At 46.4% G+C, this 12,590-nt stretch overlaps 1 protein-coding gene across 4 annotated transcripts in view; it reads right to left on the reverse strand.

Annotated features, from left to right (window-relative positions):
- The window catches only part of TGFBRAP1 (transforming growth factor beta receptor associated protein 1), a 65,134-nt gene that overhangs the window by 33,511 nt on the left and 19,033 nt on the right, over positions 1-12,590 (reverse strand). For all 4 annotated transcript variants that reach the window (XM_075563338.1, XM_075563339.1, XM_075563337.1 and 1 more), the window contains one exon: positions 6,741-7,442. In XM_075563338.1, coding sequence (XP_075419453.1) covers positions 6,741-7,425 — 685 coding nt within the window. In that variant the 5' untranslated portion in view covers positions 7,426-7,442. The remainder of the gene's footprint in view (positions 1-6,740; positions 7,443-12,590) is intronic.

Below are 12,590 nucleotides of genomic sequence, written 5' to 3' on the forward strand. Positions count from 1 at the left end.
CAGAACTCACCCCCAGTTTCCTAAATAAGCTGATGTTTCAAAGGAGGAAAAATAATATCAATATGCTATAGATATTATAGTATTTTTGTGAAGACAATGATCTTACCAGAAGGTATGCCCAAGAGGGCTTCAAAAAGTTCAAGGGAAATAATGGAATAAAAAGATCAGGGAGCTTTTCCATGAACTTTGGAAGTTCCTTCAAATTAAAGGGGCCCTGGTACCACAGTGGGCTAAGCATTGGGCTGCTAACTACAAGGTTGGAAGTTCAAAACCCACTAGTTGCTCCCCAGAAGACGAAGTTATCCATGTCAAAAACCCTTATGGGGCAGTTCTACTCTGTCCTACAGAGTTCCTGTGAGTCATAATAAATTCAATAGCAATGGGGTTTGAGTTTATTTTCTTCCAATTAGAACTGAACTTTTTTTTTCAGTGTCTGTACTGGTTTATACGTCCACTTGAAGACAGGAATATGCACGTGCTCTTGCTTATGAGGAGAAAAGCTCATTCAAACAATTGAAGAAGCTTCGCCTGCTCTTTTTCTGGCCCTCTAATCCTTTTCTAAATTATGGCTCTTCCTCCTATGTTCATTCCCCTGACACTCTGGAGTCTTTACAGTGTGTCACGAACGCTACTGAGTGCTCAGTGTGCAAAATATGAGTCTAATTTTGGATATGCAGGCGCTGTGAAAGAAAGACAGAACTGTTTTGCAATTCATGACAGTTTATCTATCATGGACACAAAAAATTAAATGACTCACTTCCAAATGAGCTGCATACAATCCAGGGATATTATCAATGATGGTGTGTACAGGAGGTTAGCAAAATTAATATGTTCACCAAACGAGGTTCATACATTTTAACTTAACTTTCAAATTACTTGACACAGAACACCCTAAGAATAGCATACTGTTGCCTGCGATTGGTAAGGTGCTAGCTACTCCAGTAGACAAATGGTTTCTACTGTGCCGCAGTGACGGTTCTATGACTTGATCCGCTAATTACAAGGTCAGCAGTTAGTTAGAACGTCAGTCAATCCAAGAGGAGACTGTCTGTTCCCATAAAGACTAACAGCCTCAGGAACCCACATGGGGCAGTTCTACTTTGTCTTGTTGAATCATTATGAATCAGAATAGATTGAGTTTATATACAACCAAGAGCGGGAAGAAGACCGAGATATAAAAGATACTTTAAGACTAAAGTGATGGAAGCTATTTAAAATGTACCATATGATAAAATTCCTAACCATATAAAATCATTGGCCTTTTTAAATCTTCTGTGGCCACTGAGATTAAAATACTGAACTTAATCAAGTACAAGCATATCTTTTTCCTCTAAATTCGGCTGCTCTTAAAAATGGATATCCTGTGGTCTCGCACTAATGCACACAGGCGTGCCCCTGCCTCTTATTTAATGCCCTCTAGAGCCTGCGGTGTGAGAGCATTGTAATTTGAATACCTGTTTGGCCCCACTCGACATTTTAAATACTGACTCTCTGCATTTCAAGTAGCACCACAAAAAGCTCTATCAAGATGACAGAATCTGAAGCCTTAAGACTGAGTGTGTGAGTGAGTGAGTCTATGACACACACTCAGGAGTTATACCTGCTTAATGTCAGCTGTTCTTTCACACTACATATATCCCTTTGGTCCTTTATGACCCACCGAATGCAGTTAAAAAATAAAAACGCAATAGAAAAATTAGCAAATGATAGGAAGCAGCAACTCACAAAAGACAAGAGGCAAATGGCTAATAAATAGGAAGAGATTCCCATACTTATTAGTAAGCATGGAGCTACAATCTTTTTTTAGTTTAAAAACAATATTTACTCATCAGATTGATTATTCAAAGATTGACTGTAATACTAAGTACTGACATAGGCATGAGAAAATACTTTTATAGAACTGGGATTATCTATCAAAATAGAATATGCACTTATTCTGTTTTAAAATCCATCCCAGAGAGACACATTACACAAATTGTTAGGTATGAGGATGGTCATTGCATTATTTTGAATTATCGTGTGAAATGGAAGACAGTATTCCAGAGTACTATGAATCCGAACCGACTAGACGGCAGGGAGCTGCATTTATACACACGACAGAAGGCAGATATGGAGCACGCTCTCAGATTAGAACAATGCAAACTACTTAAAATACATCATATGACAAAACTCCAAGCCTCATGAAATCACTGACCCTTCTAAGTCTTCCAAGGTTACTGAGATTAAAATACTGAACTTAAACAATATCAAAGGTGTTTGCCAGTGTCCTTTCCAGAAGTTTGTACTGTCAGTAATCAACGCTTTAGTAAAACCACTAGTCAGCTTTTTTGAAATAACTTTTTTGAGTCCCTTAGAGTAGAAAAGAAAAGTGGTGCAAAAAAAAAGAAATAGAGGTGTGGTGCCAGTTATATGTTTATTAAATTTAACCTCAAGTAACGTAAAACAGTAATTGCATTACTGCATTTTATTATGTAATAAAGTATGTTAAATTATGAAAATAAAATACTGAACTTAATCAAATACAAGCATCTATGTTGCCCTCTAAATTTGGCTGCTCTTGAAAATGACTATCCTGTGGTCTTGCACATGTGACTGTGGAGTAACTCAGCAAGGACAGGGGAAAATAAACTAAAAAAATTTAAAACCTAGCTCAGTTATTAAATAAGCACATATCTGAAGAAAATCTGTAAATAGTATACTGAGCAGCAACTTACACTCACTCGTCAAGTGCTTGTCATATGGAGAGAACTCAGATAGTACAGAGAAGTAAATCAAAGAATTCACACAGGGCGAAGGGGTTCCGATAAATCCATAAATAATTATTGAGCAGGACAGGTAAACTAATGACATCAAAAATGAACAGAAACCTTTCTGCGTGCTCTGATTGGAGGCAAAACTGAGAAGATGACGAGGACAGAGAAATCACCAACAGAGGGAATCTGGCACGAGGCTGGGGAAGTGGGGGGGAGGTGCACATCAGGAAGAGGGAGATGTGTGTTGGTACACATCTGAGCAGGCTCCCCAGCGCAGGACAAGATGACTGGGGAGGAGAGAATCGGAAAGTTAAAGAAAGAGCTTACCATAAAAAACTCAGCTAAGTAGTTCGGCCTTAATTTCACAAGCAACAGGTTGATCATGAAGTAACATGATCGCCGACACTTGCCAGAGATCAATCTGCCAAGAGCGTGGAAGATGCATTCAAGGTGGGACAGACTGCAGGCACCTGGCTGGAGGCAGGCCAGGCAGGGGGGGAATAAACAGGAGAAGGGGGTGGGTGCAGTGACATTCCAGAGGTGAACCAAGAAACTGGGCAACTGACTGATTGGATGGCAAGAGAAAGGGGGAGTCGAAGCCACCATGAGGCTTTGGGCCTGGTGGTTTAAGGGAGGATTGCACTGGTTCCAAAAAAAATTTTTTTTAATCAAAGCAAAACCAAAAGGAATTAGGATGCAGAGGTGACGTTTTGCAGTTCCTGAAATGTAGGTCACACACTTGTAGATGGGGGAAGAGAATTCAAGGGCTTTCTCAACGAGTAAGAGCAATCTTCCTGAAAGGGAGGAGCCCTGGGTGGCTCAGTGATTACAGGGTGGGCTGCTAACTGCAAGGCCAGTGGTTCAAAACCACCACCTGCTCAGCTGGAGAAAGACAAGGCTTTCTAATCCTGTAAAGAGTTTCAGTCACAGAAACCCAGAGGGGCAGTTCTACCCTGTCCTACAGGGTCCCTATGAATCAGAAATTGACTTGATGGCAGTGAGTAAGTTTTTCCTGAAAGAGAATAAATGAACCCACGAAGGCCACAAAAAGGTGCCCTAGTGGCTAAGTGGTTAAGTGCTCAGCTGCAAACCAAAGGGTCAGCAGTTCAGGAGCACCCAAGAAGCTCCTTGGGAGAAATTGTAGACAGCCGACTTCCATAAAGATTACAGGCGATGGGGTTCCCCTATGGGAGAGTTCTTCTCAGTGCTCCAGAGTCACTCCGAGTTGGAATTCACTCAGCAGCACACAATAACAACACACCACAAAAAGGGATAGTCAGATGCAAGATGAATCAAGAGGACACATTTCGGCAGACCCAAGTGGAAGGACAAGTCCTGTCAAGGGCGGGGGCCTTTGGTTTTCATTCCTTTCTAGAACTAACAGATCAGAAAGCAGCTAAAGTTCTATGACCATATTGGGGGGGGGGGGCAGATGCCCAGGTGATTAAGATCTAAAAAGTAAGACAGAATCACAGGACAGTCTGACTTTGTTCCAGAAGCGGAATGATGTACAGGTCAGAAGGCCCGGGATCTGGCAGCTTTATGGCCCTGTGATTAAGTGCTCAGTTGCTAACTGAAAGGCTGGCTGTTCAAATCCACCCGGTGAGTCTGTGGGAGAAAGAGCTGGTCATCCACTCCTGGAAAAGATTGCACGTCTGGTCTCTATGAGTCAAAATCAACCCGAGGCACCTGCCAACATCACAGTCAGAGAGGGTGCACCGACCGTTTGAATTTACCTGACCATAGTACAGTGCGTGGGAAATGCTGGAGGAGAGAAACCCGAGGTGCAAGGCTGGGAACTGGGTTCAGAAGTGGAAATACAGACTGAGCTATAGAGCTGGGAATCAGGGTAGCATCATCTTACATTCTCAGCACACTTGAAAACAGCCAGCCTCGGTGAACCGAGAGGAGAAACGTGATTGTGGAGCAATGGAGCGGTGCCGGCCAGCTTTGCCTGAGCATTTGGCTCAGGGAAAATGGGCAAAGGGACCATGTTGCAGATCCTGCCACATGTCAGGCAAAAAGCCACAGGGGACTGTGACGCTCCCCCAGCCTCATATATTCAATGCTCACAGCCATCAAGTCCCTTCCAACTCACAGTGACCCTATAAGGCAGAGTCCAACAGTCCCTGTGAGTTTCCAAGTCCTTAACCCTTTCTAGAAACAGCCAGCCTTATCCTGTCTGGTGGCTTCAAACTGCTTACCTCACAAGTTAACCCCTCAGGGCACATGACACCACCAGGCTTGCTTTCACTGCGGTGAAGCCAGGATCCCTGGAGTTACCACGCAAAGCTGGGCAGCACATGGGCCTGTGGGGCTGAGCCCGGCAGAGGCCCTGACATAGGAGACGCTTCAGAGAAAAAGTGCAGAAATTAGAGTCAAGAACAAGGGCTGCCGTGCAAAATTCAAAGCTGCCGATTTTACCAGAATAAAAGAGCAGCGAGGCAACCAGCCAATTTGGAAGTTCAGACCAAATGATAAACAAACGCCGGAAGACCCACTTAAGAAGAACTGATTATATTTTTGCCAAGTACACGGTGGTAACTTCTACTGTTTCTATCTATCAGTTGCTGCCTGATGCTCTTTTGGACAATGTTCAACTGCACACGCATTAGTGTTCCCATAGGTTATAATGCAGTCCAGAAATCCCAACCGAGACGATCCGTGCCAGCACGCCAGCTCCCTGCAGGCAGCATGCTCTTCTCCTGCCTCCTGCATACAGTGATCGCACTAAGGTGTGTACTGGTGCGTGTACATCACCTACAACGTGTGTTCTTTTACTCGTGATAAACACCTCTGTTACGCACTCTCTCCCTACCACATTTACCACCGAGCAGTGTGCTTCAGATGTGCTGGCAGCAACACCTGATCTCACTGCCAAGACGCCTATGTGCAGCTAAGCATGACAAACATCCAGGGGACCTGGCGGCTCCGTGGTCAGTGCCTGGCTACGAGCTGAAAGAGCAGCAGCTCAAACCCACAGGCATCGGCTGGAGAGAAGACCGGGCGATCTGCTCCCATACAGACTACTTACCAAACCCAAACTCCCTGCCGGTGAGCCCACCCTGACTGATAGAGGCCCTGCGGGACAAGGAAGAACTGCCTTTGTGGCTTTCTGAGACGGTCACTCTTTTCAGCTGTAGAAAACCTTGTCTTTCTCTGTTGGCGAGGCTGGTGGTTTCAAACAGGTAACCTTGTGGTTAACAGCCCAACACATAACCCACTCTGCCACCAGGGCTAACCTCCCTAAAGAATAACAGGACACAATCTAGGAAACCCTATGGGGCAGTTCCACTCCGGCTGCCAGGTGGTTATGAGTCGGAATTGGTAGCTGGCATACAACCACCACCGTGGCAACATGCACAGCCTGAGACCTTTTCCAGGGACCCGCGAGCTTCCACCATCTTTTTAGTGAGATGAAGTTGTAGAAAATAAAGTAAGAAGTTGTGAAATAACAAGGAAGTCTCCCCACAGGAAAATACTTGTAAGGGAGAAACCTCAAGCCCCTTTTGGAAAAAAAGGAGTGAAAGCAACCGACTACTGAAAACCTGCCCACAGGAAAGGATCCCACAAAGAAAAACGTATACATTTTGATTTTTACAGTTTACTTAAGGGTGCATTCCCCTCAGATCCCCCTTCCAACCTCACTTGAGTATAAAATTCAACTGTTTTATGACTACTCTCTTTCTGTTCCTCAATCATAAATCCAGCAAACTGCCTTAAAATGTCAGCCCACAGTGCTGTCCTGTTTGACCTTTGCCACAGATCCTGGTTCTTGGCAAATCCTTCTCACAGGTACGGACTCTTCACAACTAAGGTATCGCTTTGGGAATGCAGCATTAATCAATGGAGAGAAGCCAGTGGGGACGGCTCGTAAAGGGGGGCTGTGAGTAAGATATCGCTTTGGGAATGCAGCATTAATCAATGGAGAGAAGCCAAGGGGGGCGGCTCGTAAAGGGGGGCTGTGAGGCTAAGTGCGCTGCTCACCCAGCCCTCCGGGGCCCGCCAGCAGGAACTCCTGTCGGCCTATGCGCTTCACCACGGGGCGCTTCTCCTCGCTGCAGTAGGGAAACAGGTCCTGCGAGGCCCCCGTGGTGTAGTTCAGGATGATGTACTGCGTGGTCAGCGCCAGGCACAAGAAGTGGCCGTCCACGGCCACGGCAAAGGGCTGCTCCGGAGTGGACACTTCCTTGACGATCTGGACCCGGTCCTCGTAGACCAGGAACATCTGGATGGTCCGGCGCTTGACCGAAATGATACAAACTTCCACACAAAACGGGTCCCCGCTCACAGGGTTCTCGTTCAAAGTGAACGTCACGGCCCCTTTGATTCGGGCCCCCGAGGGAACGGGCTCCAGGTTCATCATGTTGACCAGAGTTATGCAGTTGTCACAGAGCACCAGGAGCCTGTTGAGGGCCGACGCTGCTCTCAGCTCGTTCACGGGCTTCTTGAAGCCCAGGGATCTGTGTAACTGTTTGGTGGCAGTGAATGTGGCTGGCCCGGTGGGCCCCGTCTTCTCCTCCAACAGGAAGTGGTAAACGAAGCAGGTATTGGTGCCCACGTAGAGGTTCTTCCCACAACACTCAACGCACTCGATTTGGACGCGATCTCTGTCGTCCATCAGCAGCTCCCGCTCCACCGCCGAGACCAACGTAAAGGCCTGGATGCTCATCCTGTCTTCTGGGTGATCTGTGGGGAGAGAAATGGAACAACGGAAACTTCAGAATCACTAGGAAGAAGCGGGAACACGCTGGGTCGTGAGGAAGGCGAGGGTCGGTCAAAAACGACGGCGGCGACGAAAGCACAGGGAACTTTCTGAGAGAAAGCTATGCAAAGGTAAGCCTCCCGCTTCGGGATGCGGCCTCCGCCTTGGTCTATACCCTGCTGCAGGCTGGTTCCCACCGCTCGGGCCCTTCCCAAAGGAGTCCACACTTTTCCGTTTACAGTGCGGCAAAGCGGCTGTTTGGGCATCTGCGAGAGACCCGATCGTGTTTGCTGAGTGTGGGGAACAAAAGGAAGTACTGAAGTGCACGATCGGGGCGGTATGGTGGACAGGGCAAGGTTCCTCGTGGAAATGCTTGCAAGGCAGCATCTGCTGTGACCACACAGTGGGCAGGGCCACTATCGGCGGGAAGGAATGGTTCTCCTCGTCACAGACACCCGGAGCGGACACAGAGAGGCACTGGGACGCACAGAAGGATTCAGCAAAGTGCCAGGACACAAAATTGACCCAGATCTGCCGGGCTCCTCTACACTGACAGAGAGGACGCTAGAAAGGAAGTGGGGTGGCAATGCCATTTGCCATAACCCATCACGATGAAGTGCCTACAGACAAATCGAACTGGAGACGCGAAGAAAACTACGCAGCATCACCACAGGCAGCCGGCAGGCGTGCGGAGGACAAGAGCGTTACGATCAGAGACACGCCGGGACACATTCTGTTTAGAATAAATCCGTGCATGCACGGCTAGGACCCTCATCGCAATGCTTCCCTCACCTTGACTCCACTCACGTCTGACTTCAACTAAATTTTAAGAAATTATTCAGCACTGTGAAAACGTGTGGAAGTTACACAATCTCCTGTCAACCTGAGCTAAGGGGTGGAGTCTAGCCTGTCAATCAGGTCGCAGCATGACAACCTCATTTGGAGGCACGACGGAGGTAAATAGCTTACTGGAGGCCAGACCCTCTCTCTCTGCCTTCTCTTTCCTGCTGCTGAGACACCCAGAGAGCTGGAGGAGACACACGGAGACCCGCACCAGCGCTCAGATGCTTCCATTGCCACTGGATCTACAAGACCCTCTACCCGCTAGCCTGTGATCTTCCTGCATTCGGCATCGTTGCATGTGGAGTGTGTGTCTGAAGAGGAATTTATAGACTGGTATCGGGCATATGAGCTAATATCAGACTTATGGACTTGATCTGGACTGGGGTGGGATGTTTTCTCAATATACAATGCTCTTTTATGTAAAGTTCTTTCTTAGACACATATGAGTGTCTCCCTGGATTTGTTTCTCTAGTCTACCCGGACTAACACAAAACCTGTGAAGGGAAAACACCTATTTGTCCACTTTGCCTCCCCAGAGGAAGAACATATACTTGTCTCCTTCTAATGTAAGTGCCATCTGCTCATTCTCAATAAAGTGGAGATTTCCACATGAAACTTTCTTTTCTTTCCTTTTTTCCCCCCCTAGGAACCAGAGGACACACAGAGAGCTCACCAGCCAGGCACTTTCAGAGAGTTACACAGAAGCACGGCAACTCGCTGGGACAGGCAGTGGCTCCCAGAGACAACACTGCAGACCACCAACTCTGAGCTGGCACCCAAGGCTATTGACTCTTCAACTATTTGGTCTCAGCACCCCTTTACACACACACACACACACAAACACACACAAACTGTCCAAAGAACCATTGCTTTCGTGTGAAAACATTCTATATTAAATATTAAACCTGAGAAAAATACTGACCACTCCATTCAACAGTAATAGATCTATGATATGCTAATATGGCACATTTTTTATGGGGGAAAAGAGTGAAAACAGGATTGTTACATTTTTGCCTACCACATGAAATTTTCTTACATGCTCTTGGGAGACATATCTGTATACAGAAAATAAACACAATTGTTTCCTTTGGACAACAGAACCAAGAAACTTTTGATAATTAAAAATTTAAAATCATGCTCGTTGCTTTCCCTCTTGAGCTTCCCTGGCCATTGGATTCTGCCGACTGTGTGCGATGAAGCCGTAAGGTGTTTCAAGTCTTGTCCCTCCAATCCTGCCAGCACCATGGGGGGACTGGGACCACATGATAAATGATTACAATTCTTCCAAAGGAGGCATGATGTGGCCCACAGCTCTGCATTTGGCTCCCAGAGTAAAGGTGTTCCTGGGGAGTTCTAAAGGAGTGTCTTGCATCTCTAAAATCCTTCAGGTGGTAAATGATGATATTCAGTGCATTTTGAAGCTTAACTGACATGTCAGTCTGTGAATTTTCCTCCCGGAGGAGAGACTGCCTCTTCAACCCTTAGCTTCCCACTTCTTCCTCTAAAATGACTGGCTCCACACTTCACAAGGAGCTCTGGTGATGGACGGAGCCCTGGTGGCATACTGGTTATGCACTGGGCTGCTAACCTCCAGGCCTGCAGTTCGAAACTACCAGCTGCTCCTCAGGAGAGAGATAGGGCTTTCTACTCCTGCAAATAGTTCTCGCCTCAGAAACTCACGGGGGCAGTTGTATCTGTCTTATAAGGGTCCCTATGAGTTGCCATCAACTCCAGGGCAGGAACTCTCACAAAATCAGACACTCAAAAAACCAAACTCACTGCCATCGAATCCAGTCCAACTTTATCGCGACCCCATGGCCTTCCCCTGGTTCCTCGGCCAGCCAGCTGGCAGGCAAGTGCCAAGAGAGCGGTGCCTAATGTCTCCAGACTAGAGAGGGAGATGGCATAACTCCAAAGAGAAGTGCAAAGGACAGAGAGAGAGAGCAGAAGAGCGCTGAGTGAATTTGTAGTAGAGACTTGTCTATCACTATAAGAACAGGGCTGCCCAGCAGGAGATTAAGCTCTTTAATCCCTTGAGCCATGCTGGAAGCACTCCTGGAAGGAGTCCAGAAAGAATCATGCCTTGACAAAAGGGAGGAATTAACAACTTCTCCTGTGCCTTCCAACTCAATAGTTTCATAAGTCCACAATTTCTCGAATTCCTGTCCATTGGGGACAGCAGCTATAAATGAATAACAACCCAGCCTTCCTTTCCTTCGAACCTTCCTTTCTCGTCCCAATGTTTACTAGCCATGTGCCATTGGGCAAAATCACTTTGCTTTTCTAAGCCCCAATTTCCACATTTCCAAAATGGGCCTAATAATGGCATCTCTTCCGTAAATTGAGGATTAAGTGTGAGGTGAAACTGCTTATTGTGACTCTTGTATCCAAAATCTTTGTGGCCTCCCAGCCAGCAAATGAGTTGGAGTGTGTAAACGTGGTGCAGAGGACTCTAACATGGGGATTGCTCAGTCTTATCATTCTACCGGTATGTAAGAATAAACCACTTCAGGAGCAGGGGCAGAACTGGCATGGCCATGAAGAAAGAAGAGCCACCAGTGGAGCACAGCTGAGAAGTGACGGGGTACCCGAGGCACCAGAGGTCGTAGCAACAAGGCCATGACATAGATACAACTTAGCAGCCACAGAGAGACCATGAGACAGAGCAGTGGGGTCTCGATGAGCCAGTGAGGCTCATGGAGGCAGAGGCCAAGGGACCACTGGACTGAGAGGCTGAGCATGGCTGAGAAGAGGCACTATGACCAAAGAACTGTATCTTTAACATTTTGTAGCCTGTCAGCTTCCCGAATAATGCTCCCTAACCGTTAAGGACTGTTTGTGAATCTTGTGTGGTCACTGCAGCAAATTGTTGAAACTAGCACAAGAGTGGAATGCTGTGGAAGTTATTGTTTCTCAAGTTTAGGATTAAGAAGTAAAAGAATTCTATCGCCCGTCCTTCCAAAAAAAAATTCAACAAACCAACCAAATTCTCTTCCATTGAGTCAATTTCAACTCACAGTGACCCTACAGGGCAGAGTAGAACTGTCCGTGTGGGTTTCTTGGCCGGCAAATCTTCATGGGAGCAGAAAGTCTCACCTTTCTCCCTTGGAGAAGCTGGTGATTTCAAACTGCTGACCTTGTGGTTAGCAGTCCAACACATAATCACCTACACCACCAGGCTCCTTTCGTCCACCCTTAGATGTGGGTCATCTGTGTCCACCTCTCTACAAGGCAAACTGAAACACAAGCGTTCACAGAGACTGTAGAATAACGAGTGGAACAAGCAAGGAGTGAGGCCCGAAAGGCATCAAAGGAAAGGAACTGTGCTCATCTGCTTTGAGCTGCAGAGATGTCTTGGAGCCCCAAGGAAAGCCTGGGGTGGGGGTGAACCGGAGGAAGAACTCCTACAGGATATTAAACATAATTCCTGGCACAAAAGAAATGTTAAACACCATCATCTATTTGTCGCAATCAAATATAGTGACAACAACCTGGACCTATTTATCCCTGCTTATATGCTCCCTAAAAACACCTGAACATTGAAACGTAGGCTTTAAAACAAAAGGCAAACTAATGTAATACTTCTGCCTTCAGTGACTGACGAGGGCTGGTTTTGAAAGCAACAGGATAAAGGCACAAGTCAGAGTTGAGTCGGTTCAGCACTTTATCCTATGTTCACATCCTATGACACATCAGGGAACAGGGCGTCAGTCTCTGCTATCCAAATAATTGCTGGGGAAGATCCCATTTTAATAAATACTACTTCAGCACAGCACTATTTTAGCAGAATATATTTCTCTTCCAGGGCAGTCTTTTTTTTCTTCAAGCCTATAATGTGGTATCTATTCGTATAATAATTTTATCACTCTTTAAATAATTTTTGAGATAGGGCTTCAGTAGGGATTGATTCCTTCTGCTGTGACTTTGTTGATGAGGCCTGGTCTTGCTGAGCACAGAAAAACCAAAGGGGAAGCCATGCAATTGGTAAAAAGCAGCCTCGAACTGGTTAAAAAATAAGACTAAGAGTGGAGATGTGCTCATGGTCCTGAAAACGTACAGGAGGCAGGTGAAGGTGGCAGGAGGGTAAGGAAGGCCTCTTAGAAGCTATGACCCAGATGGCACAGATGCCCACTCCGTATGGGGCATCTGGCCTCCTGAGCACACAGCCACACTTCGGTCTGTTCCTTTATCACCTGATAGCATCGGAGTCCAAATATTGTTTCAACTGCATGCATACAGAGGAATCTCATGGTGGTTACAATTTGCAATTCCAGGTAAGCAACTATGCT

This window comes from Tenrec ecaudatus, chromosome 11 (genome assembly GCF_050624435.1).
Source record: "Tenrec ecaudatus isolate mTenEca1 chromosome 11, mTenEca1.hap1, whole genome shotgun sequence".
In the NCBI taxonomy this organism is placed as follows: Eukaryota; Metazoa; Chordata; class Mammalia; order Afrosoricida; family Tenrecidae; genus Tenrec; species Tenrec ecaudatus.